Here is a 27,850-nt window from a genome sequence, read left to right as displayed (position 1 = left end):
CCTCCCAAATGGCTGGGATTACAGGCGCCCGCCACCACACCCGGCTAATTTTTGTATTTTTAGTAGAGACGTGGTTTCACTATGTTGGCCAGGCTGGCCTTGAACTCCTGACCTCATGATCCACCTGCCTCAGCCTCCCAAAGAGATGGGATTACAGGCGTAAGCCACTGTGCCCAGCCTGAGAAATAATCTTGAAAAGCCTATTAATACACTTGCAGTTCCAGCAACATAAATTTGGCTTTCCTACATTCTGGATATACCAATAATAAACAAAGGCATCATGGTTTTTAAAACTTTATTTCAACATTAACTATGCTTACAGAAATACACTCATATTGGTTAATAGAATGCAATTTAACTTATCCTACACAATTTGGACCAAAAACTTGGTACATGGTTTAAGATTTTAAAAAAGGATTTGCAATCTGGTTTATTTTTATCTATTACAAATGTATAAAAGATCTTCCATCAAATGCTGCTAAAGAAGGCAGCAAGAACCTTGAGAAATTTACCTTTGGTTTGCCTCAGAAAAGTAACACGTATTGCACTGCATAAGTTTATAAAATTGGTGCAACAAAACATTGTTGTAATGTTTCAATGCCAGTTTAGAAAGTTCAATAACTAATGGATATGCAAGGGACTGGGAGGGAACCTATGTACACATGTGAAACTGTAAAAGCTAACTGATTTAGTTAATATTGCATGTAGATTGTAAATCTACACAAACCAAGATTCAGATAATTTCTTCAATCTGAATTAACACTATCTGTTCACTTCATCTGCTGAGGTCAACCAGGAAACTAGGAACACCAGCTGTTAAGTTTTTCTAACTTATGTAAAAAAGAAAATTAACTTTCTTCCTCAGCTTTTCAGTCCAGAAGTGACAGTATGCTACAGGCAAGGTATTCCTTCCATTGTCAACATTCATAGGGTGACATGCAATGAGGTCTACTTGGGTTTTAATTTGTATCAACACTCATATGCAAAATAGTCTCCAAAGTTAATTACCACATGACTTTAGAAGTGACTCTAAAAAATAAAATGGCCCTTCTTAGAAGACTAGAGCAAAAGATCCAGCCATACTTATAAGTCTTATTAAAAAAAAAAAAATGCAGCCCCTTGTGAATTACACAATTTTTTAAAAAAGTAGCCCCAGAATAAGAAGCAGCTCTGAAAAGAGGAAAAAATATAACTTAAAATATCTTGAAAACCAATGTGAATACAGGTTCAAAAGATAGTTAAGAGATTCATTTTCATGAGACTACCTAAGATTAAGGCTTATAATATACGCTAGTATTTCAAGTTTATCACTAATTGCTAAACATCAATTTACAAATAACATGTTCAATTTTTGTTCTTTTATCCAAAGGGAAAATTCTAGGTTAAATTCTATCCAGTGTGGGGGAGGGGGACTAGAAAATAAAAATATTCAAACAGTTCCATGCAAATATCACATTTTTCAAATGGAAGAACTTCCACCTAGACCAGAAGTTCATACTGCTAATGTACTTTTCATTGAAACAATTTTTAGTAAGTACAAATACACGGCATTAAGGTTCAGAACCTAATATAGGCCTGACAATCAAGTCCTTATTTTCTGGAAGAAGGCCTCAAGTCCAATCAATTTCCAGTAACAATGTTTTTACAAATCAATCAAATAATAAGGGGTTTTAATTTCCTTCATGTTTTTCTTTTTAGCACTTTAGTCTTAAGACTAGATTAGAATTAGAATTCCCCAAAAGGCAAATGGTTTTTCTTTGCAGTATGAAAGAATCCACAAAAAAACCTCTTCCCCAAACTAATTCCTAATAACCAATCTGTGCTTAAGATGAATCTTTTTCTATACAATGTAAACGGTAACTTAGGTAAAATGTACCCATGAACATTAAAACTAGTCGTTAGTAAGACTTAACTAGCTTTATAATTTAAGTTTTAAAACATAAATATTTGCAGCTTGATCTTCTGTTGACAATGATTGTCGGAGCCTAGAATTCAACATTTACAACGTCCATTCATGCACACAAAACACACACCATTATCACACAACTTACTCCTCATGTCTTAAGAGAAGAATCTTCTGCTTCTTTAAATCTTTGGCCTCCCAGTCAATTCCATGTTCAAACAACTTTTAACTCAAACTTCACTCTCAGATTTTTAACAAGCTTTCTACCCACACATTATTAATGCGTTTCCTAATCTTTCATGTTGTACTGCCAAAATCTGAAACCTGCCTCAAAGAGATCATCAGATTTTTTTAAAAATGATATATAAAGTGGTTATTTCAAAACAGAATATGGGAGGTCAGAATTCAAGATTCCCTAATGGGATCGTATTTTATTTTACTGCAATTAATGACTGCTATCAGTAAGAAAAATCCTCTATTGGATTCTTTCATACACTTTGGCAACTGGCCAAAGAACCTACAAAAATGTTTTGAAGTACATGCCCTTTTTCATACAAAGTGCCCTCATAGGAACACTAGGATAGCTGCAATTCATTTGAGGCCTCACCTGTAGAAAGAGGCTATCACACAGACAGCCAGGACACCCACCAGTTTGTGGAGATCCCTGAGAAAGTATGACTTTTAAAAATCTGGACTGTACTTGTTTCACCAGCCTTTTTCACTGTATAGGAAAGTTGCAGCTGGTCTACCAGCACTCATACTACCTCTCTTATCCTAGGTTTGCCGCGTAATAGCTATGGCTTTGGAATCTCCCAAGTGATATTCTATAAATGAAGGAATAATTATGTCTCCTAATTCCAGGTTTGCAGTTTCCAAATAACACTTACAGTTCTTTATTGTAAAGTAGCCATATGGACACCAACCATCTATGAGAAAAGGTTTTCCTCAAGCATTTAACACTCTACAATTAGGAATTAGCTGTACCAAAACACACAGAAAAAAAACCAAAAAACTGATGGTTGGTATTTGAGATAAAAATTTGTTCGATATGGAACCTAGTGATTTATTGCAAAATCAAAACTGATAGCTGTGAATTTACTACATCCACTCAAAATAAATAAGTTATATGAAATACAGATTCTGGCATAGATATAAGATGTAAAAATCAAAATCAATGGATTGAACCTGCATGTTTCATTTGCTCACAAACTTGCACACACTATTATTCTGCAAAATAGACAACTGCAGCAAAGAAAAAGAAAACTGTCCTTTTGCAAACAAGTCTAAAAGCATCCCTCCAAAGCGCCGAACAAAATAAACATGCATATATATGTATAAAGTGTTACTGTTCAACACAAATGCTATTTCTAGGAAAAATTTAACTGCATAGGCAAAAAAAACAAAAACAGAAACCAAAAGAAAAAAAAATGTGCAACATCTTAAGCCATTAAAGCACCAAAATAAAAAACACACCAAAATCACTGTTTTTATGATGATTAACATACACAAATAAAAAATATTGATCAAAACTCAGGAAGTAAATACTTGGACTGACAGAAATGTCTATTGTTGGGAAAATTTTCTTCAATTTAAATGTCTTATCTCTAAAAAAAAATCTTAAAGTGCTAACTTTATATAAAGCAGGCAAATTCTTCAAGTAATTTGCTATTAAGTAAGCCAATTTTTTATAGATCTCAATAAAAAATGAATAAACTAAAGTGAAACAGGAAGATAAGACATGGAGGAAAAAAATGACAAGTTGTAGCTGGATAAAGCAATAAAATGCTGTTATACCATCTTAGGCTTCTAATTTCAATTAAACACATAAGCTAACAGATTTAGGTATCTGCTGGTTTAGTACACTAACTCTCTTACATTTGCTAAAATTTACACAACAATCAACAAACAGGTACACATAAAAAGTCCTAAGGAAAAGAATGCCACTTAAAAATCAACATCAGATACTAATTAAAGCAATCTTAAAAGGTTGTCTGCTACTATAAATGAATATAAAATGTAATATACCTTACAAACTAAGAACCGAAACCTTGTTCAAAGTTTCATTACTCCTGCCCTTGAGCTGCTTCTTCAAGATAGTACACATTAACCAAATGGCGATTGAGGTGTTTGCTGTAATCTTTTCCCTTTCTGAAAGAACGATCACAGAAGATACAAACAAAATCTCCCTTAGCCGCTTTGACTGCCAAGGCTTCCTTTGCATTTTTTCTGCTAGATTCTTGTGGAACTGGCCGAGCTCCATGCAATCCAGAATCATCACTACCCTCTGACATGTTGTCACTTAGGTCACTTCCTTCATGGCTGTGGATGCCTTCATCTTCATCAATTTCCTGAGACTCATTTACTGCCATGGTAGCAGGAGGTGATGCCAGTGCAGTTTTGGACACTGCTTCATGTTCTTCTACTGCTGAAGGGGGAAGCACTGGTGAAACTGCTTCTTCAACTGTTGAATTTATACCAGGGAGATTCTCTCTTATGTTCTGATCAGTGTCCATTTTCATTTCACAAACCATAGTGTCAGTCTGATGTTTACCATTTAAAGTTTCACCCTCTGGCGTATTCAAGTTTTGTCCAGAGGATGAAACATTGGTAGATTCATTGATATTAGCAGCAAGACCAGGTAGGCTCTCATCTGCCTCTTCTGCTCCTACTTTCCGAAGAGGGGCTTCTTTATTTCCTTCACCTATGTTGAGTAATTTTTGGTCTCCTGATGCCTCTTCTCTTAAATTTTCCTTTGGCAGCGGTGGTGATGGTGGTGAGAGATCCTCTGTGCTTACACTTTCCTTTAGAAGCCGGCTATCTTTAACAGGCACTAAGCCAACTTCAATAAGGACTTGCTCCTTCCGTGCCCTTTCACTCTGCATGTTAGACTTTTCCTTTTTATCTTTTCGGAGAGGAGGCTTTTTGGAAACTGACTCCATATGAAGGGGAGGCTCTCTGGGAGGTGGCTCCCTCTGATCAGGCTCCTTCTGAACCACTCCCATGGGAGGAGATGCCTCCATCTGAACAGGCTCGTTCTGGACCACCTCTATGGGAGGAGACAGCTCTATCTGAACAGGTTCCTTCTGAACCACCTCCATGGGAGGAGACAGCTCTATCTGAACAGGTTCCTTCTGAACCACCTCCATGGGATGAGACAGCTCCATCTGAACAGGCTCCTTCTGGACCACCTGCATGGGAGCAGGTTCTACCTGGGCAACCTCCATCTGAGCAGGTTCCACGGGAGCAGGCCCCATTTGGGCAACCTCCGTCTGAGCAGTCTCCATGGGAGGAGGCAGCTCCATGTGAGCAGGTACCATTTGGGCACCCGCCATCTGAGCAGGCTCCAGGGGAGGCAGCAGCTCCTTCTGAGCAGGCCCCTCCTGAGCCACCTCCATCTGAATAGGCTCATCATGAGCAGGCTGTATCTGGGCACCCTCTACCTGAGCAGGATCTATGGGAGGTGGCGGCTCCACCTGAACGGGTCCCTTCTGAATCGCCTCTGTGGGAGCAGGCTCCACCTGAGGAGGGTCCATCTGAGCAGATTCCTTCTCAACAGGTTCCTTCTGAGGAGGCTTACTGCTTTTCTTACTTGATTTATTTTTCAGAGTTTTCTTCTTTGTACTTTTTTTCAAGCAAGTATTTTGCTTTTTATTCTCCTCCACTTTGCTGTCACCCTTTGGCACTTCCTGACTATTATTTTTGGATTTGCTTTCTACCTTCTTTTTCTTTTTTGTTGAAGATTCCTCATCATTCACAGCATCATGTAAAGAATGGGTGTCAACTTCCAGCTTCCTTTTGCTTTTCTTAGTTTTACTGAATTTTTCTGAATTGCTTCCTGTATGCATATCCATTTCTTTCGTCTCTGTTACTGATTTTCGAGTTCTGGTAGTCACCTGAATCATTGACACATTATTAGAAGGCTTTTTCTCTTTTGAGACATCTCTTTTCTCTGCTTTGACGGACTTTTCGTTTTTCTTTCCAGCCACATCCCCTTTTATTTTTGTTTGTTCTATTTCTGTTTTTTCATTGGTAATATCAGGCAAGTCCACCTCTCGTTTTTTGGTTTTCTTTAGTTTCACTTTTGAGACATCCATTGTTTTATTAGGACAAGTAGGATGCTTAGATTTGAAGTGATACTGTAGATTACACTTCTTGGAAGCTGCATAGTCACACACAGGGCAATTGAACTGCCGTGGGTTCACATGTAGCTCTACGTGTTTTTTGAAGTTGCTTCTATCTGCTGTTTTGTAATCACAGTGTGGGCAATTAAGAGGTTTAGGCCCATTGTGAACCTGTCTTGCATGGCGGGTTACTTCGTGTTGATTAGAGGCCACGTAACTGCACTGATCACATTTAAATGGCTTCTCACCTGAAGACAAATCAAAAGTATGAGAGAAGACATAGATTAAGACAAATTCAAGATTAAAATATAAGGAACTGTATATGTAAAGTAACAACAAAGACTATTTATTGAAAATGCTGTATCATGCACCTTACATTTACCATATTTATTTGTATAACATTTCTCTTATCCTTTGACATTGATTCTCAAAAGAGAGGAATAAATCTCAGTCAACCACAAGCTTCAAAAAAGTTCAAGTTAGAGTCCTCAAGTACTATTAAAGAACAGAGATTCTTTAAGACATACACAACTATTGGCAAAGTTCAATTGGGCTCTGGATGTTAATTTGCGGGAAAATTATCAATTTTAATTTTTTGTGTGTGTTTAGTTAAAACAAATACCTAATGAAGTAGAAAATAAAATTCTGGCCAGGTGCAGTGGCTCACGACTAGAATCTCAACTCTATGGGAGGCCATGGCAGAAGGACTGCTTGAGCCCAGAAGCTACAGAACAACCTGAGCAAAATAAATAAAAACAAAAATTAACTTTGGGAGGCCAAGATGGGCGGATACCTTTTGGCCAGGAGTTTGAGACCAGCCTGGCCAACATGGTGAAACCCCATCTCTACTAAAAAATACAAAAAAAATTAGCTGGACATGGTGCTGCACACCAGTAATCCCACCTAATCGGGAGGCTGAGACACGAGAATTGCTTTAACTCAGGAGGCGGAGGTTGCAGTGAGCTGAGATCGCACCACTTCACTCCAGCCTGGGCAACAGTAAGACTCTGTCTAAAAAAAAAAATTAGCCAGGCATGGTGGAGTGCACCTGTAGAAGTCCCAGCTACTTGGGAGACAAAGGCAGGAGGACCGCTTAAGCCCAGGAATTTGAAGTAGCAGTGAGTTGTGAATGTGCTACTGTACTCCAACCTGGGCAACAGAGCAAGGCCCTGACTCAAAAATAAATCTATAAATAAAATTCCCAGCCAGGCATGGTGGCTCACACCTGTAATCCCAGCACTTTGGGAGGCCAAGGCAGTGGATCACCTGAGGTCAGGAGTTCAAGACCAGCCTGGTCAACACGGTGAAACCCTGTTTCTACTAAAAATACAAAAAATTAGCCGGGTGTGGTGGCAGACGCCTGTAATCCCAGCTACTCGGGAGGCTGAAGCAGGAGAATTGCTTGAACCCAGAAGGTGAGGTTACAGTGAGCCAAGATCGCTCCACTGCACTATAACCTGGGCAACCAGAGTGAAATTTCGTCTCAAAAATAAATAAAAATAAAATAAAATTCCCGTACTCCCTCCACCCTAATTTTCTTATGGTAAATCTTGAGAAAAATATCTTTCACGCTGGGCTATACTCCCAAATCCTAGATGCAAAAGTTTTGAAATTCTGCTTTAGCCTGAGCAAAGGCTTTTTCTTGAAATTTAATCCTTCTGTCCATCATGGCAAGAGCTGAGTAAATTTTCACTTAGCAAACTTCCTGTGCTAGCATTGCTATTTTAAAGCAAAAATACAAGCCAAGGTAATTATTCAGAAAACTTTCCTGATTTCCTCCCCTCCTCTTTCTATAAAATACATAAAGGAACTAGGTAATGAGAAGTGGCACACAAATAGATATGGTATGTAAAATAAAGTCACAATCACTGATACATACAAAACCAGAACCACCCCCACCCCCAAATTAAAGGCATAAGAGTAATACATTCTACCTGAATACATACCCATCTAGATCACACTCTAGTAAATATTACCAAATGGTATCCATACCCCACTGGTCCAATGGAATGCATAGTAGAAAAACGGAAATTGACATTTATGAAAATTCATCTCAAACATTCTCAAATTCATATCAAATCTTACTAAAACTTTTCATAAAACAAAACTCAGACATTAGGTAAAACCATGTAGATGTTAAGTTTTACATGATTAGAAAATGCCTGGTGATAAAATAATCACCTTATCCAGGTAGTCAAATTGGATATTCAGCTGACTGGACAATTCTTCTCCATGTTGGTCTACTAACAGATTTATAAATATGCAGGTTTCTACAACATGCTACATTACTCTAAACCTGGTTCTATACTGTCCTCTCCAGTGAATGATTTAAATGAAGACAAACATTTTCTTAACATATATGGACATAGAACATAGAAAGATAGGTAGCATAAGGCCTAAGAACTTCTTCTAGATAGAGCTAGACTGGGAGATAAAACAACGAGCTCTGCAAGTTGCTTACTCTGAGACTTTGAGCAAAGTCCTGAAACCTTTCTCGAGTTCAATTTCTTTTTTTCTTTTTTTTGAGACAGAGTTTCGCTCTTGTTGCCCATGCTGGAGTGTAATGGCGCGATCTCGGCTCACCACAACCTCCGCCTCCCAGGTTCAAACGATTATCCTGCCTCACCCTCCCTAGTAGCTGGGATTACAGGCATGTGCCACTAAGCCTGGCTAATTTTGTATTTTTAGTAGAGATGCGGTTTCTCCATGTTGATCAGGCTGATCTCGAATTCCCGACCTCAGGTGAGCCGCCCTCCTCAGCCTCCCAAAGTGCTGGGATTACAGGCATGAGCCACCATGCCCAGTCTCAATTTCATCTATAAAATACTCTCTAAGTGTTGTCAGCTATAAATAATCTTATCTATGTAAAGTCCTTAACATGAAACAGAGAGCAAGAACTCAAAATGAATTATCTATAATTGTTCACTTTTGGAACCAACTGGTAACTCTGAGTATGGATAAATAAAAGGCGGACTTGGCCGGGCACGGTCGGTCACACCTGTAATCCCAGAACTCTAGGAGGCATTTTTGCAAAAATATAAAATTTTGGGAGGCATTTTGTAAAAACAAAAAAAAATTAGCTAGGCATAGTGATGTGCATCTACAGTCCCAGCTACTTGGGAGGTTGAGGCAGGAGAATCCCTTGAACCCAGGAGGCAGAGGGTGCAGTGAGCCGAGATTGCACCACTACACTCCAGCCTTGGCAACAGAGCGAGACTCCATCTCAAAAAATAAAAAAATAAAAAAGGCTGGGTGCAGTGGCTCACGCCTGTAATCCCAGCACTTTGGAAGACCGAAGCAGGCGAATCAAGAGGTCAAGAGTTGGAGACCAGGAGTTCGAGACCAGTCTAGCCAACATGGTGAAACTCCATCTCTACTAAAGATACAAAAAATTAGCTGGGCATGGTGGCACGTGCCTGTAATCCCAGCTACTCGGGAGGCTGAGGCAGGAGAATCACTTGAACCCAGGAGGCAGAGGTTGCAGTGAGCTGAGATTGCACCACTGCACTCCAGCCTGGACAACAAGGTGAGACTCCATCTCAATCAATCAATCAATTAATGAGAAGACTCTTACGTATCCTGTCTTTCCTACATTATGACTAAATAGATAAGTAGAATTTATCTCTCCTCTTCAAATTTACACTAATAATAAAATAATTATAATTAAAATAGGACTGTTTTATAACTCTAATGAATAAGGAGATCTATACAGCAAGCAAGCATCAATCAAGGTACAAGGGTCTACCTAAGGAATGGTGAACGGAAAGGGAGGATGTAGAAATTTTCTGTTTAAAATTTGATGGCATGATTTATTTGCTCCATTGTTTTTCTCCCATAATTTTTACTTTATTGCCATTAAATCTTGCTTATATCATGTTCATCAAGATTTTCTAATTAGTACCTACCTGAATATTAATCTTTTTGCCCTGTACAAACAATTTTAAATTCTTTTTCCCAATTCTAGTAACAGCTTCTCTTCTTTATAAATCTGCCAGTCGTCTGTTTTATGCCTCCGAAATGAATTTATAGGTGTAAGCCAAGACAAAAAGGGAAAGCGTTTTCCAAGATTTATACATATGTAACAAAAATATTTTTAGAAGAATGGCCAGGCATAGTGGTTCACACCTGTAATCCTAGCACTTTTGGGAGGATGAGGTGAGGAAGATTGCTTGAGCTAAGGAGTTTGAGACCAGCCTGGGCAACCTAGTAAGACCCTGTCTACAAAAAAATTTAAAACTTAGACAGATGTTGTAGCACAAGCCTACAGCGCCATCTACTCCAGAGGCGGAGGTGTGAGTACCGTTTGAGCCTAGGAGGTCAAAGCTGCAGTGAAAAATACACAAATACAAGCCTCTCAATTTTTAAAAAAAGGGATTTGAATTAATTCTATTAAAAATAAAAACAAAACAAAAATCTAGAGAGAATGGCAAATAAATTTTTCTCTCTTTTTTTTTTTTTTTGAGACTGAGTCTCTCTCAGCCGCCCAGGCAGGAGTGCAGTGGTGCGATCTCGGCTCACTGCAACCCCTGTCTCCCAGGTTCAAGTGATTATCCCGTCTCAGCCTCCCGAGCAGCTGGGATTACAGGCACCTGCCATCATGCCAGGCTGATTTTTGTGTTTTAGGAGTGATGGGGTACCACCATGTTGGCCAGCCTGGTCTTGAACTCCTGACCTCAGGTAATCCGCCCACCTTGCTTTCCCAAAGCGCTAGGATTACAGGTGTGAACCACCATGCACAGCCAGCAAAGAAAATTTTTAAGTAAAAAGTAATGGGGACATACAATACATTACCAGCAATAAAATGAAGTCCAATAATGCAACATGGATAAGTCTCAAGAACACTTTATAAAAGAATGTTCTAAAACTAGGTACAGTGGCCCATGCCTGTATTCCTAGCACTTTGGCAGGCTGAGGCAGGTGAATTGCTTGAGCCCAGGAGTTCAAAACCAGCCTAGGCAACATAGTAAGACTCCATCTCTACAAAAACAAAAAAACAAAAAAACAGGCATGGCAGCGCACACCTGTAGTCCCAGCTACTTGGAAGGTTAAGGTGGGAGGACTACGTGAGCCCAAGAGGTTTAGGCAGCTGTAATTGCACCCACTGCACTCCAGCCTAGGTGACAGTAAGATCCCATCTCAAACAAACAAACAAAAAATGCTATAATGTTCTTTGGTAGGAGACAAAATATCATCCAGGGGAAAGACTGAGTGGAAAGGGCAAAGTGTTTCTAAGCAGAAATATTCCATCTCTTGTTCTTGAGTGATAATCAAATAGGTGAAAGCACAGTCACTGCGCTGTACACTTAAGATCTGTGCATTTTTAAATTTATAAATTATACCTCAATAAAATATTGTTTTTAAAATTTATTCTACAAAGGCTCTCAAACCATTACAATATCTTTCAAACAATCCCAGCTATTTAAAAGAGTCCCTTGGAACCAACGTTATCAATAGAAAAAATAAAAAATATGTATGTCTGGGCAGTGATTCATACCTGTAAGAGACAAGAGAATTGCTTGAGGCCAGGAGTTAGAGGCCAGCCTGGGCAACACAGAATGACCCAGTCTCCATAAAAAGAAATAGGATATTGGCTGCATGCAGTGGCTCCCCCCCCCGTAATCCCAGCACTTTGGGAGGCTGAGGTGGGCGAATCACAAGGTCAGGAGATTGAGACCATCCTGGCTAACATGGTGAAACCCTGTCTCTACTAAAAATACAAAAAATTAGCCTGGCATGGTAGCACAAGCCTGTAGTCCCAGCTACTCAGAGGCAGGAGAATCGCTTGAACCCAGGAGGCAGAGGTTGCAGTGAGCCGACGTCGCGCCATTGCACTCCAGCCTGGGTGACAGTGAGACTCGGTCTCAATAAATGAATAGTATATTTAAATAAAAATAATAGTCCCAGCCAAACGCGGTGACTCATGCCTGTAATCCCAGCACTTTGGGAGACTGAGATGGGTGGATCACCTGAGGTCAGGAGTTCAAGACCAGCCTAGTCAACACCTCTACTAAAAATACAAAAATTTGGCCGGGCATGGTGGCTCACGTCTGTAATCCCAGCACTTTGGGAGGCCAAGGCAGGCGGATCACGAGGTCAGGAGATCAAGACCATCCTCGCTAACACGGTGAAACCCCATCTCTACTAAAAATACAAAAAAATCAGCCGGGCGTGGCGACGGGCACCTGTAGTCCCAGCTACCCGGGAGGCTGAGGCAGGAGAATGGCGTGAACCCGGGAGGTGGAGCTTGCAGTGAGCAGAGATCGCGCCATTGCACTCCAGCCTGGGCGACAGAGCAAGACCCTGTCTCCAAAAAAAACAAACAATTAGCCAGGCATGGTGGCAGGCACCTGTAATTTCAGCTACACAGGAGGCTGAGGAAGAATCTATAGCTTGAACCCGGGAGGCAGAAGTCGCAGTGAGCCGAGATCGCGCCATTGTACTCCAGCTGGGTGACAAGAGCGAAACTGTCTTGAAAATAATAATAATCCCCAATTAGCTGAAGTGGTGGCATGTGCCAGTAGACCTAGCTACTCAGGAGACTGAGGCAAGAGGATGGCTTGAGCCCAGGCATTTGAAGTTGCAGTAAGGCATGATCACAACACTGCATTCCAGCCTGCACAACAGAGTCCCCAACTCCAAAAACAACAACAAAATTACTTATTTGTGAGCTTGTATCCTATAATATGTAATCTGAAACTCAGTATCTTCTTAGTACTAAGATTGGAGACAGGAAATACTTGTTTTTAGTACCCAGCATACATACAATAGCTAGTGGCTACTACTAGTTTTTAAGATACCATTAAAATACTTGCTATACTGTTAACAACAAATACTAAAAATCATTTTTAAAATATAGCAGGCAAAACTCAAAACATTTTGCAAACCCAAATACAATGGTTTCAGGCAAAGATTATCAACTGGTATAAAACATCATAAACATTTAAATAGTGACAAGACAAAGTATTACTAATTGAACAAAAGGATAAAAGTATGTAGTCATTCTAAATACAGTGACCTAACATTATATTAATGGATCAACCACATGTGACTTTAAATGAGGCTTATCATTTGTGAGAAAGATTATCAAGCATTTAAATTTAATTTACAATAATTAAATTTAGTTTACAATATAAGGGACAGAAGAAAAGCTAAATGACACCATGAAAAAACAAGTGGACATATCCAGAAGGAATGACATTCTACAGGAAAAAAGGTCTGTAAAATGGGGATAATAGAACTCATGCAACATAAAACAGTTATGAAGACTAAAACTAGTTAACTAATATAAAGCTCTTGGCCAGGAGCAGTGGCTCACACCTGTAATCCCAGCACGTTGGGAGGCTGAGGCAGGCGGATCACCTGACATCAGGAATTTGAGACCACGCTGGCCAACATGGTAAAACCCCATCTCTACTAAAAATACAAAATTAGCCAGGTGTGGTGGCGCATGCCTGTAATCCCAGTTACTCGGGAGGCTGAGGCAGGAGAATCACTTGAACCCAGGAGACAGAGGTTGCAGTGAGCTGTGATCACACCATTGTACTCCAGCCTGGGCAACAAGAGCGAAACTCCATCTCAGAAAAAAAGTAATATTACTGCTACTACAAAACTCTTAAATATTTCACTAAAAAGCTAGAGTACAACTATCAACAGGACATGATGCCTACCTCCAAAGTCTGAGATTGCATCCACGTTACCATCAGAGAATGAAACAAAAAAAAACACCCAAAAATAATAAAACCAGGTTTCTGGTTAAGTGGCACCACTCAATGGCTTAGAGGTTTAGGAAAAAAAAACACTCAAAGTACATTAGTGTGACAACCATGTAGGGTCAGGAAAGGCTAGCAAGCATACTATAGGACACCTTCATAGCTGTTCAAATAAATCAGAATCTGCAATATAATCAAGTCTGATTATCAAGTCTTGTTACTAACTCATGGCAGCAATGTCCAGTAGAAATATAATGCATATCACACATGTAATCTTAAATTTTCTAGTAGTCATACTACAAACGTAAAAAGGAAACAGGTAAAATTAATTTTATTACTTTTTAAAGCCAATGTATATAACAGTTTTGCCATATGATCAACTTGAAAAATAAATATTTAACATTCTTTATTTTTTCTCTAACCTGCTTCAGAGAAAGATAGTCTTTTCTTCATACTGTTTGAAATCTGTGGCCGGGCACAGTGGCTCACACCTGTAATCCTAGCACTTTGGGAGGCCAAGATGGGCAGATCACTTTAGGCCAGGAGTTCAAGACAAATTACAAAAATTAGCTGGGCATGGTGGCACCTGCTTGTAATCCCAGCTACTGGGGAGGCTGAGGCATGAGAATTGCTTGAACCCGGAAGGCAGAGGTTGCAGTGAGCTGAAATCTATGCCACTGCACTCCAGCCTGGGGGACAGAGTAAGACTCTGTCTCAACAACAACAACAAAAAATCTGGTAAGTACATATTTTATAAGTATCAATTTAAACTACTACTGCTTCAAAAGCTTAATGTGGCTAATGGCTACTCAGCTGAATAGCACACATCTAAGGTAAGGTAATTTACTAACTTAAGGGGGACAGGCCTACACAGGCTTTTGTAACAGCAAGATTGAAGATACTTTTCCCACAGGGATATACTTTCTAAATCTGTATTCTAATCAGAAGCGGTAGTTCGGCCAGGCGTGATGGCTCATGCCTGTAATCCCAGTACTTTGGGAGGCCAAGGTGGGCAGATCAGGAGGTCAGGAGTTCGAGACCAGCCTGATCAACATGGTGAAACCCCATCTCCACTAAAAATACAAGAATTAATCGGGCGTGGTGATGTGCGCCTGTAATCCCAGCTACTCAGGACGCTGAGGCAGGAGAATTGCTTGAACCCGGAGGCAGAGGTTGTGGTGAACTGAGATCACACCACTGCACTCCAGCCTAGGCAAAAGAGCAAGACTGTCTCCAAAAAATAAAAAATAAAAAGTAAAAGTGGTAGTTCACCAAGAGTCAATCAGGGCTACCCATTCAAGCAAGATCACCGATGCTAACATTACTTTTTAACTTGGCCACTTACATACTTTAATAGGGACTTCTTTATCGAGATGGAGTTTTGCTCTTAATGGCATGATCTTGGCTCACCGCAACCTCTGCCTCCCAAGGTTCAAGCAATTCTCCTGCCTCAGCCTCCTGAGTAGCTGGGATTACAGGCATGCACCACCATGCCTGGCTAATTTTGTATTTTTAGTAGAGATAAGATTTCTCCATGTTCATCAGGGTGGTCTCGAACTCCCAGCCTCAGGTGATCTGCCCACCTTGGCATCCCAAAGTGCTGGGATTACAGACTTGAGCCACAGTGCTGGCCAATGGAGACTAACTCTGAGCGGTGATGGTGATTGTTTCAGTCCCTGCAGTGGACGAATCTCTCATGTCACGGTCCTACACTCTTACTATAGCTTAATAAATTGGCATCCTAGATTGTCATTTTCTTTTTCAAGCTAAGATTTTGCAGTCAGTCCTCAAAAGCTCTACCAAACCTTGAAACAGAACAAACCTAAATTTCAGGACCTGAGAAGCTAAGAAGGAATCCCTGACACTTGTCAACCACACATTGTGAGTCTCAGCTTTATACTGTTAGGAGAAATGTGAGAAGTAGGGGTTAAAGGATCAATCAGCCTTGGTGTACATTAGTTTAACTTTTGTTGGAGTCACGGAACACTTCAAAGATTTGATGAGAATTAAGGCCCCTCCTCCCAGAAAAAGTGTACAAAAAAATTTCATTTTCAGGAAGTCCACCTTTGGATTCCATGTCCTCAGATTGACAGAACATTGATTTTCAAATTCTGACTTCTAAATTATATTAAAAATAAATAATAAATAAACGACTCGGTTACAAGCCCTTAGAAGAACTTCCCTAAAATGGTCGTTGACTGAAAATGATAGGAAAGTTCCCATTTCTTACCAACCTGAATGAGTACGCATATGTCTAGTTAGATGAGTCTTCTGAGAACTTGAGTAAGGACAAAGTTCACATTTATATGGGCGTTCTCCTGCAAATTTCAATAATGAAGAGTGTTTAAATGTCACAAAATAAGCCAAATACAATTCTTACTAACAATGCAACAATATTCAGTGCTCAGCACATTTTAACAAGAATTTTTTTTTTCCTATTTCTGGCAAAAAGATCAATTTATCATGTATTTAAAATGTAAGTTATTTATTTCAGAAACTATGACTACACTATTTTGGCTTTGCTGACAAAAAAACATTGACTTTCTGAATTCTCAAAGCCCTTTGAATTTTCACAGTGATACTGCATGTTAATACATTAAGTAGCGAGAAGTGAAAAACTATCTTTATAAGGTACAAAGCATATTTTTGTTATATAAGATTCACCTTTTAAAAAAGTCTACCCCAACTGTCTGATGCTATTAACAGTTTTTTTTTAACTTGTAAATGACGAATCTACTACCATTTGAAAGTGTTAGCTTAAAACAACAATACTTTTGAGTGAGAATGTAACTGCTTTATGCTAAAAATTTTCAAGTGGTAGAGTTCCAGACCAGACTGGGCAATACAGCAATACCCCATTTCTAAAAATTTATTTTAAAAAACTAGCCTGGGGCTGGGCACGGTGGCTCATGCCTGAAATCCCAGCACTTTGGGAGGCCGAGGCTGACAGATCACGAGGTCAGGAGTTCAAGACCATCCTGGCCAACATAATTAAACCCCACCTCTACTAAAAATACAAAAAAAAAAAAAATTAGCCAGGCACAGTGACATGTGCCTATTGTCCCAGCTACTCAGGAGGCTGAGTGAGTCAGGAGAATCGCTTGACCCCGGGAGGTGGAGGTTGCAGTGAGTGAGACCTCATCTCATTAAAAATAAAAAATAAAAAAAAAAGCCTGGGCTGAGCATGGGGATTGAGGCCCCCAACTGTAACCCCAACACTTTGGGAGGCCAAGACAGGTCAATCACTTGAGCCCAGGAGTTCAAGACTAGCCTGGGCAACATAGCAAGACCTCCTCTCTACAAAAAACAGAAAAATTAGCTAGGTGTGGTGGCGCATGCCTGTGGTCCCCGCTACTTGGGAGGAACGAGATGGGAGGATTGCTTGAGCCCAGGAAGGATGAGGCTAGTGTGAGTCATGATTGTACCACTGTGCTCCAGCCTGGGTGAAAGTGAGACCCCATAGTCTCACTTGGGAGGCTGAGGCAGGATGATCACTTGAGCCCAGAGTTTGAGGTTGCAGTGAGCTATGATGGCACCACTATACTCCAGCCTCGAGTACAGAGAGAGGTCCTGTCTCTAAAAGTAAAAATAAATAAAAAACAGTAAGTTAAAAAGAAAAATGTAAGAGAAGATCATCAATTTTCTTTTTATTGTTTTTTATGAGACAGGGTCTCACTCTGTCGCCCAGACTGGAGTGCGGTGGCGTGAACATAGCTCCTGCAGCCTGGACCTCCCGGGCTCAACAGATCCTCCCACTTCAGCCTCCTAAGTAGCTGGGACCATAGGTGTGGCAACCAAGCCCAGATAATTTTTTTTTTTTTGGTAGAGACCAGGTTTTGCCATGTTGCCCAGACTGGTCTCTAACCCCTGGGCTTAAGCAATCTACCTGTCTTGGCCTCCCAGAGTGCTGGGATTACAGGCATAAGCCACCATGCCCAACCAGTTACCAATTTTTAAAACAAATTACAAAAGTTACAGGGACTGAAGACTAGAAGCCAGTGATTTAATACTGAATAATTTTAAGACTCAAAGGTAGGACATGTATATTCTTTTTAGACACGGCTATCAACAACAAAACAAGGGTTTTTTTGTTTTTTTTTTGAGACGGAGTCTCCCTCTGTTGTCTATGCTAGAGTGCAGTGGCGAGATCTCAGCTCACTGCAAGCTCCGCCTCTTGGGTTCACACCATTCTCCTGCCTCAGCCTCCTGAGCAGCTGGGACTACAGGTGCCCGCCACCATGCCCGGCTAATTTTTTTTGTATTTTTAGCAGACACAGGGTTTCACCTTGTTAGCCAGGATGGGCTCGATCTCCTGCCCTCGTGATCCACCCGTCTCGGCCTCCCAAAGTGCAGGAATTACAGGCGTGAGCCACCACACCCAGCAAAACAAGCTTTTAAAAAAAGGTGTACAATTTGTTTTAATATAGTCTCCAGACACAAGATAATTATGACCTTGGTAAAGTTACTAAAACACCCCGTTTCCCCATCTGCAAAACTAACAGAATCTTCATTCCCTGTAATTGCAAAAGTTTAAATAATACATGCAGAGCATTTAACACAGTGTCTGGCACATAGTAAAGCCCTCAATAAATGTCAGCTATCAATTTTGTCTAAGACAGAAACAAATGTTGTCTAATAAAATAAGGAAAAGGTGGTACACAGAAAACAAGAATAGGCCAGGCATGGTGGCTCATGCCTGTAATCCCAGCACTTTGGGAGGCAGGCGGATCGTTTGAGCCCAGAAGGTCGAGGCTTCAGTGAGCCGTGATCATGCCACTGCACTCCACACAGGGCAACAGAGCGAGACCCTGTCTCAAAACAAAAAACAAACAACAACAACAAAAAGAATGGTGATAGGTGGGAAATGTGTTCCTAGTAACTATTCTTCTGTAATTCGCTGGTAGCTATGTATTAGTGTAAAGAGCTGGTAGCAACAGAATGCCTACCTTATGACCTGGAACAATCAAGATAGTTTTACATTAATGGAATTCTGTAAAAAAGGGATATACAAATAGCCAATAAACACATGAAAAGATGAACATTGGCCGGGCGCGGTGGCTCACGCCTGTAATCCCTGCACTTTGGGAGGCTGAGATGGGCGGATCACGAGGTCAGGAGATCGAGACCATCCTGGCTAACACGGTGAAACCCCGTCTCTACTAAAATACAAAAAAAAAAATTAGCCGGGCGCGGTGGCGGGCGCCTGTAGTCCCAGCTACTCGGGAGGCTGAGGCAGGAGAATGGCGCGAACCCGGGAGGCGGAGCTTGCAGTGAGCCGAGATGGTGCCACTGCACTCCAGCCTGGGCGACAGAGTGAAGACTCCGCCTCAAAAATAAAAAAAAAAAGAAAAGATGAACATTATCATTAGCTGTGAGGGAAACGCAAATCAAAACCACATGAGATGAAGACTTCATACCCACTAGGATAGCTGTATTCACAAAGACAGATGTTAACAATATTATTGCTGAGGATGTGCTGAAATTGGAACCCTCACACATTGTTGGTGGGACTGTAAAATGGCATGGCTAATTTGGAAAACAGTTTGGCAGTTACCCAAAATGTTGCTACTATACTGCCCCACAATCTCACTCTTAGGTATACATCCAAAAGAGACAAAAACATATGTCCACACAACACTTAAACATGAATATTCATAGCAGCATTATTCAGATTGCATATTATGATGCCACTTACATGAAATATTCAGAATAGGCCAATCTATAGTGAACTGTATATGTAAATTGTATCTCAATGAAGTTGGAAAAAATTAAATACCACTGCAGATAAACTTGAAGAATCAAAAATAATTTACTTTTAAATTCTTTTGTTTTATTGTTTTTTGAGACAGAGTCTCATTCTGTCGCCCAGGCTGGAGTGCAGTGGCACGATCTTGGCTCACTGCAACCTCTGCCTCTCGGGTTCAAGCGATTCTCCTGCCTCAGTCTCCCAAGAAGCTGGGACTTCTCGTATTTTTAGTAGAGACAGGGTTTCACCATGCCAACCAGGCTAGTCTTGAATTCCCAACCTCGGGTGATCTGCCTGCCTCCCAAGGCGCTGGGATTATAGGCATGAGCCACCTCATCCAGCCTGCTTTTAAATTCTTTACAACAGATGACTTTATCTGTGTAATTCCACAAACTAGGCATAACTCTCCTCTAGAAAGCTTAGTTACCTACAGATTTTTCAGTTACACATACAGGCAAAAAGGTTTTCTTTTTTTTTTTTTTTTTTTTTTTTTTTGAGACGGAGTCTCGCTCTGTCGCCCAGGCTGGAGTGCAGTGGCCAGATCTCGGCTCACTGCAAGCTCTGCCTCCTGGGTTCACGCCATTCTCCTGCCTCAGCCTCCCGAGTAGCTGGGACTACAGGTGCCTGCCACCTCGCCCGGCTAGTTTTTTTGTATTTTTTAGTAGAGATGGGGTTTCACCGTGTTAGCCAGGATGGTCTCGATCTCCTGACCTCGTGATCCGCCCGTCTCGGCCTCCCAAAGTGCTGGGATTACAGGCTTGAGCCACCGCACCCGGCCAGGTTTTCTTTAAAAGTAGATTTTGTGAACTAGTTAAATAACAAAATCAAGGCTGGGCGCGGTGGCTCAAGCCTGTAATCCCAGCACTTTGGGAGGCCGAGACGGGTGGATCACGAGGTCAGGAGATCGAGACCATCCTGGCTAACACGGTGAAACCCCGTCTCTACTAAAAAATACAAAAAACTAGCCGGGCGAGGTGGCAGGCGCCTGTAGTCCCAGCTACTCGGGAGGCTGAGGCAGGAGAATGGCGGGAACCCGGGAGGCGGAGCTTGCAGTGAGCCGAGATCCGGCCACAGCACTCCAGCCTGGGCGACAGAGCGAGACTCCGTCTCAAAAAAAAAAAAAACAAACAAACAAAATCACTAAACTAAAGAGGTCAACCTGAATGAAAGTAATCCCCAGCTCCCAACTTCCCCTGGTTTTGGTGGAGGCTGCAGTGAGTGGAGATTGCTGAACTTTAAATGCTACTTTTGTTTTTGGTTTTTTTTGAGACAGAGTCTCATTCTGTCGCCCAGGCTGGAGTGCAGATGCGCAATCTCGACTCACTGCAACCTCCACCTCCCAGGTTTAAGCGATTCTCCTGCCTCAGCCTCCCAAAGTGCTAGGATTACAGACGTGAGCCATCGTGGAAGGCTTTAAATGTGATACTTGTATATAACCTTGGGAACATCACTTCAGGCTTTTAAATCTGAAGTTTTCCCCTCTGCAAACATGAACTATCATCACAGATGCTATTTTCCTCAATGGATTGTTCTGAAGATTAGCACAGAAAAGAAGACAGCACCTAACACTGGGCACAAGAAACACAATTAAGCCCATTAAGTCAATCAGAAAACTGGGCTACTTACAAGTGGAAATGAGAAGTAATTCCTGAACACTATCAATTTAAGTGATTCCTGTCTTTTCTACTCTTCCGCACCAGATGAATTTATTTTCCATAATTTTCAGAACTATCCATTTAATACAAGAGATACTTTCGGAATTTACATAGTCAAAATATTAACCTTCAATCTATACATCACCCAATTGTTTTAAAATGTAAAAAAAGGCCAGGTTCAGTGGCTCACGCTTGTAATTCCAGCACCCTGAGAGGCTGAGGCGGGCTGATCACAAGGTCAGGAGTCTGAGACCAGCCTGGCCAACACAGTGAAATCCTGTCTCTATTAAAAAATTTTTAAAAAATTAGCTGGGCGTGATGGCACGCGCCTGTAATCCCAGCTACTCGGGAGGCTGAGGCAGGAGAATTACTTAAGCCTGGGAGGCGGAGGTTGCAGTGAGCCGAGATCGCGCCATTGCACTCCAGCACGAGCAACAGAGCAAGACTCCATCTAAAAAAAAAAATATATATATATATATACACACACACACACACACACACATATACATACATAAAAAAACTGGATGGACATGGTGGCTCATGCCTGTAATCTTTGGGAGGCCGCGGCGGGCATATCACTTGAGGCCGGGAGTTTGAGACCAGCCTGACCAACATGGAGAAACCCCACCTCTAATAAAAATACAAAATTAGTCAGGTGTGGTGGCACATGCCTGGAATCCCAGCTACTCAGGAGGCTGAGGCAGGAGAACTGCTTGTACCTGGGAGGCGGAGGTTGCAGTGAGCCAAGATTGCGCCACTGCACTCCAGCCTGGGTAACAAGGGTAAAACTGTCACACACACACAAAAAAAGAATCAGAATGAAGGTAATACCGGGCAAAAATAAGCATTAAGACCAAATAAACCAGGCATGGTGGCTCATGCCTGCAATCCCAGCACTTCATTAGGCTGAGGTGGGCAGATCACCTGAGGTCAGGAGTTCGAGACTAGCCTGGGCAACATGGGAAACCACATCTCTACTGAAAATACAAAAATTAGCCGGACATGATGGAAGGCACCTGTAATTCCAGCTAAATGAATATGATGTACTTATTTATGAGTTTAGTACACATGATGGCTGGGATTTAAGATATTGTAGGTGAGGCTGGTTTAGTCTAACAATTTGTCTAATTCAAACTGTCAAGTGATTAATGGGGTTGTATCCCCAAGTAACTTTCATTTCCTACTCTACATATTTTTATAATGCTTGACCTTTACTTCTGAAATCAAATGATTTCAAAGCATGGAGACAATCACAGGTTATGATGAATTCCAAAGGGACCACAAATTCTTTTACTGGACTAAATTTTAAAGCATTCGACACATGAGCCATCCATCTGCTGGGGCCTAGCAATCTTGTAACAGAGGTCATTCTTGTAATGGAATCTCACCTGCAAGTTTTATTGTTTAAGCCTACCACTTAATAGTTTCAAGTCTTTGGGATGTAAAAAATAACTAAATAAAATAAATTTTTAAAAATTAAGTCGGCTGGATATGGTGGCTCACACCCATAATCCCAGCACTTTGGGAGACTGAGGGCAGATTACTTGAGTTCAGGAGTTAGAGACCAACCTGGGCAGCATGGCAGAAATCCTGTATCTACAAAAAATACAAATATTAGCCAGGTGTGGTGGCATGCATCTGTGGTCCCAGCTACTTGGGGGACTGAGGCAAGAGGGTCACTTGAGTCCAGGAGGTCGAGGGTGCAGTGAGCAGTGATCACACCACTGCACTCCAGGATGGGTGACGAAGTAAAGCTATCTCAAAAAAAAAAAAATTGGCCAGGTGCGGTGGCTCACACCTGTCATCCCAGCACTTTGGGAGGCTGCGGTGGGTGGATCACGAGGTCAGGAGTTTGAGATCAGCCTGGTCAACGTGGTGAAACCCTGTCTCTACTAAAAATACAAAAACTTAGCTAGGCATGGTGGTGGGCACCTACAATCCCAGCTACTCGGGAGGCTGAGGCATGAGAACTGCTTGAACCTGGGAGACAGAGGTTGCAGTGAGCCAAGACCATGCCATTGCACTCCAGCCTGGGGAACAGAGTGACACTCCGTGTCAAAAAAAAAAAAAAAAAAAAAATTAGCCAGACACAGTGGTGGGCGCCTGTAATCCCAGCTACTTGGGAGGCTGAGCCAGGGAGGTGGAGGCAGGAGAATCGCTTGAACCTTGAGGCAGAGGTTACACTGAGCCGAGATTGTGCCACTGCATTCCAGCCTGGGCGACAGAGCCAGACTCCGTCTCAAAAAAAAAAAACAGTTTCAACTTTTTTTATACAGTTGCGCTTAGTATGAGTTCAAACACGCTAAACACAATTGTCTGAAAAATACATTTTCTACATGTGTTTGCTTTCATAGCAAAATAGTTTCAATTGGTGATAATCCCACCCATGTTTTAAAAACTATCTTCTCACATTTCTTTTTTGTGGACAAAGACAAGTTGTTCCATTTAGGAACTCAATGCTATAAGTCAAATGTTTCCAAGTTTGAGGCTTTTGTTAAGTGGAGATATGCAAGGTTAATCACTGAGTTTTCCTTTTTATATAAGCCCTCAATTCCTTTCAGAAACTATACTGCATCTTAAATGTGTTCACTGTCACAGAAATAAATATAGAAACTTTTTTTTTCTGTTTTCTTTTTGAGACGGGGGTCTTTCCATGTTTCCCAGACTAGTCTAGAACTTCTGGGCTCAGGCAGTCCTTCCGCCTTGGCCTCCTGAAGTGATGGAATTACAGGCATGAGCCACCATGCACGGCCAGTCTACTTTGCTGAAGGTAAATCCCAAGTTAGGATATGTACTTTAGGAAGAGCATGGTAAGATCTCTTGGCTGTTTCTCCCAGGTAACATTCTGTGCTTTACATGTAACTTCACATAATCCTCCCATCCCAGATATTGTTACTCCATGGAGAAATTTCTGAACAAAGAGGTTAAACAACTTGTGCAAGGTCACAAAGATAGCAAAAATGGAACCTGGATTTGAACCAGAGTCCTTTTTCTCAAGCACTACTTAACCACTCAAGTAACAATCAGAAAAGAGAACTGAACTTATGGACTAGAAAGCTTCTCTTACCTGTATGAGTTCTAACATGCTGAACATAATTGTTTTTTCTGTCTGAAAAATAGTTGCATTTTCCACATGTGTACACTTTCCTTGGAAAATGGTTTCTTAAATGTTTCCTCCAGTGATACTCGCTCACTGTTGTGTATGTACAAATGATGCACTTGTAGACTCGCTCATTATCCCCAGCTCTGGTGTGGTGTTTCAGGTGTGCAGTATAGTGATCGTATCGATTGGTATTGTAGCCGCAGCGGTCACAGCGAATGGGGCCCTTGGAGAAATCTCCCTCTTCTGCAGTGGAAGAGCCAGATTCCCTGGCTTTTGCCTGCTTCTCCGCACTCTCTTCCACAAAAAATTTCTTAGCACTGTGAACTCTGATGTGATGCACAAACTGTTCTTCAGATTCTGCTTCATACTGGCATGGCTTACAGCGAAAGGGTTTGGTCTTCGAGCTCTTGCCTTTGTCCTCTGCTCCAGGTGTTTCAGGAGAACGATCTTTATTTGAGCTGTAAATCTCTGGAGCACCTGATGCCTCAAATACAGGCTGAGGTTCTACAACGCTGAGTTCCAAACTTCTCAGTTCCATGTTTTCCAGTCCATGAGGTTCACCTTTTATTTCAGCAGACTCTTCAAGTCCTTCTCCTTCTTCACTATCTGAAAAGTTGTTATCCCCAACAGGCATCAATTCTGCCATCTGTCTTTCTTCACCGACCAGGTAATCACAGCAGCTGCCATTTACTTCCCCAGTTAAGGCTACGTTTGCCAGCATAATAAGCTGAGGTGCGGCCAGTTCAGCTTTGGAAAGGTCATGCAAGTCATACATGTCGTTAGGCAAGGCCATTCCAATGTTGCCACTGCTGGTAAACAGCCCTCCTCCTCCAGAAGACTGCCCCATTACCTGGGTGGCCATAACTGTATTCTGAATTAAAAACAAAACAAAACAAGAGCACCAGTTTAAACACTGCTGTTACTGGCTTAAAACCACATCACTGTAAATCTTCATAACTTAAAAATTTTCCAATATGATCTTCATAACTCAGTAAACTTCATCACCTATTAAAAACAAATCTTTAAAACAGCAGTTAATTCCCAATAGTCTTTACGGCAATCACCAAAAAAAAAAGTCTACTATCCCTAGAAAACACTTCTACCAATTGTTTGACGTAACTCATTCACCATCCAGCCACTGGCATGTGGTCCCTCAAGCACTTTTAATTGTTCTGGTGGGGATAAAAAGTAACCTTCATTTTTACTGTTAAAATTACTCCAAAAATTCAAAACATTAGTAAACTATTGTCCTCCCAACTTTTCCCCCCTTCAACAGTTCAATGGTCTGAATCAGAAAGCCCAGAAATCCACAAGCCATTCAGTGCATTTATTAAGTACACAAACACATCTGGAAAGTAGAAGCCTGCAATAATTGTTCAACTTAATTGGATTTCGCATGAACTCAACTAACTCCAAAAGAATAAACTACTGTGAAAAACTACCACTACCAGTCAGTCCCTTAATTTTTCGACAACTCCACAGGCTTAAAAGGAAAAACATTATGGACCCCTTTTCTTGTGAAAAAGGAAGTTTGATTTATTCAAAACTTCACAAATAAAAATGAATAAGCTTATTTTTCTGCAGGCTGAAGTTCCACAACACTGAATTCCAAGCTTTTCAATACGAATAAAATCATCGTGGAACTCAACTCGACAATCAGCAACTTTCTTGCATTGTGCTTGACTTGGCCTACTTGCCTAGTGGAAGCCATTACAAGATCACCTTCTTGAAAACAAGTTGGGCTTTCTAAATGCTACGTTACTTCTCAATCTAAAAGGTGCCATTCTCAAACGAAGTGTTCACTTGCAAATTAAAAGAAGTAACAAGTTCTAAGAAAATAAAGTTAAACCGAAAATACAAAAAGTAATCCGCCTCATCCAAGTGTATAAACACAAACCGGTTTAGTTCTACGTACCAACAAAAGTTGGAAGCAAATGCCATCACAGAAAACAGGGCGAAGGCTGTCCTGGGGCTGAACAGCCCAAGCTACTCGGCAATTTGGCCCAACATCGACTTTTCTAATCGCTCCCTACCCCCTAACTGCCACCCCAAATGGAATTTTAACGATTGTTAGGAAGACCATCCAAGCACAGCCCGAAAGCCCAACATGCCGCACGAATTCCTCCGTGCTGCTGCCACCAGCGCCTGCCTCGGCGGCGGCATTCCTAACTGAAATAGGCATTCGGCCATTTTCTCAAAATACCAAACACAAAGCAGCTCTTTGCAAACTCGGGCGCTCTCGCTTCCTCTCGCCTCGGCCCGCTCACTGCACATATTTACACACCAACTCGCGGGAGTCGCCCTGACACTCGTCCCGAGCCTTTTCCTGCGCTCTCCAACACTAAAACGGGGGAAGGGAGCAAGCTCGGGACGCTGTTTGGCCGGACCGAGTCCTCCCGGAGTCCAGGCAGCCCCCTCCCCAGCCCTAGGGCCCCCGTCCCGAGAAAGAACGGAAAGTTACCGCGCAGCCGGCGTCCGGGCTTCTCCGACCTCCCCCGGGCCCCTCCGACTGCCCCGGGACTCGCCCAACGCCCAGGGCCGGGGAGGCTCCGCGGGCGCCCTCGCGAGGCGTCGGGCTCCGAGCACCGGAGCTGGCCCCCACGCGGGCCAGCCGCCGCCCCCGCGCCCCGGAAGTTTGCGAACTTCACTCCCCCACGGCGCCCGGCAGGACGCGCGCCCCAGCCCCGCCAGCTCCAGCGGTCGGGTAGCCGGACGCGGGGGCCAGCGGCGCCGGGCGGCCGAAGCGCAGAAATCGCTGTCCAGCCCCGCTGGCGGAACCGCCCGGGCCCCGGGGCTGACTCAACCCGCCCGGCCGCACTCAACGGCGCCTTCCGGCGACAGGGAGAAGCCCTGGGGGAGGGGACCAGGAGGGCCGCGGGCCGGCGCGGGGCTGCGGTGGGACCCGGGGGCAGGAGGAGGAAGTAGAGGAAGTTTCAGGACTAGGGGCCCGAGCAGCTCCGCTCCTTGGTCTCAGAGGACCCGACTCGGAGGAGCGTCCGGTCAGCGCGGAGGCGGCGTCCCGGCCTCCAGTGGGGAGGGGGTCCAGGCGACGCGCCGCTCCCAACAAACGCCCCCAGCCCCCGGGCGGCGGCTGTGTAACCCGATCCTGCTCGGCCGCCAGCCCCCGCCCGGCGCGGCCGCCGCCGCCGGAGCCACAGTATCTGCAAATCAGCCCTGGACAGCGCCTGGCTCCTAGTCCTTCCGCGCCCTCCCCCTCCCGCCACCGCCGCCACCCGGCCGGCCCTCCCCCAACCCTGACCGAGCCCCCAGCCGCGCGCCGCACTTACCGGCCTTCCTCGGGGAGGAGGGGCGGGCGACCCCAAGTCGCCGCTCCTTCTCCTACTACTTTTCTTTGTTGCTGGAGTTTCGGGGGAGGGGTGGGGGAGGGTGGAAAAGTTGGGTGCTGGGGCCGTCGAGGACGAAGAAGGCCAAAGAGTGGGGCTACAGAGGGTGCTCAGACCTCCGGGCCTCGCCCTGCCGTCTCGGCTGCCGCCGCCGCCGCCGGGGTCTGGGGCCCCGGGCCTCGGCGGCGCTCGCTCCGCTGCTGCGCCGCGAGCTCGCGGGAGCCGCACATTCCAACACAGGACGCTGCGCCGCGCACCCAGTCCGCGTC

At 42.9% G+C, this 27,850-nt stretch overlaps 2 protein-coding genes across 8 annotated transcripts in view; one reads left to right on the top strand and one right to left on the bottom strand.

Annotated features, from left to right (window-relative positions):
* SPINK2 (serine peptidase inhibitor Kazal type 2) overlaps window positions 1-27,850 on the top strand; it is a 467,655-nt gene that overhangs the window by 350,781 nt on the left and 89,024 nt on the right. The window lies entirely within an intron of this gene.
* On the bottom strand, window positions 282-27,850 carry REST (RE1 silencing transcription factor). Of its 4 annotated transcripts, XM_050791236.1 has the most exons (5): window positions 27,525-27,823; window positions 24,202-25,108; window positions 15,968-16,051; window positions 5,044-6,272; window positions 282-4,995 (listed from the first exon to the last, which is right to left on the bottom strand). In XM_050791236.1, exons 2-5 carry the CDS (start codon window positions 25,097-25,099, stop codon window positions 3,967-3,969), a joined length of 3,240 nt encoding a protein of 1,079 aa, XP_050647193.1. In that variant the 5' UTR covers window positions 25,100-25,108; window positions 27,525-27,823; the 3' UTR covers window positions 282-3,966. The 4 variants fall into 4 exon arrangements, with proteins under 4 accessions (XP_050647193.1, XP_050647195.1, XP_050647192.1 ...); XM_050791238.1 differs by having other exon boundaries at window positions 282-6,272; window positions 27,525-27,850; XM_050791235.1 differs by lacking the exon at window positions 27,525-27,823 and adding an exon at window positions 26,699-26,825 and having other exon boundaries at window positions 282-6,272.

Source organism: Macaca thibetana, chromosome 5 (assembly GCF_024542745.1).
Source record: "Macaca thibetana thibetana isolate TM-01 chromosome 5, ASM2454274v1, whole genome shotgun sequence".
Lineage (NCBI taxonomy): Eukaryota > Metazoa > Chordata > Mammalia > Primates > Cercopithecidae > Macaca > Macaca thibetana.
This window is presented reverse-complemented; position numbering and strand designations above follow the sequence as displayed.

Bases quoted from the DNA above. Each gene is read 5' to 3' on its own strand.
- REST (XM_050791238.1), bottom strand. From the start codon at position 25,099: ATGGCCACCCAGGTAATGGGGCAGTCTTCTGGAGGAGGAGGGCTGTTT. The intron at 16,052-24,201 runs GTAAGAGAAGCT...TGAAATTTGCAG, and splicing joins GCATGTTAGAACTCATACAG to GAGAACGCCCATATAAATGT. The intron at 6,273-15,967 runs GTTGGTAAGAAA...ATTTGTCTTCAG, and splicing joins ACATATGCGTACTCATTCAG to GTGAGAAGCCATTTAAATGT.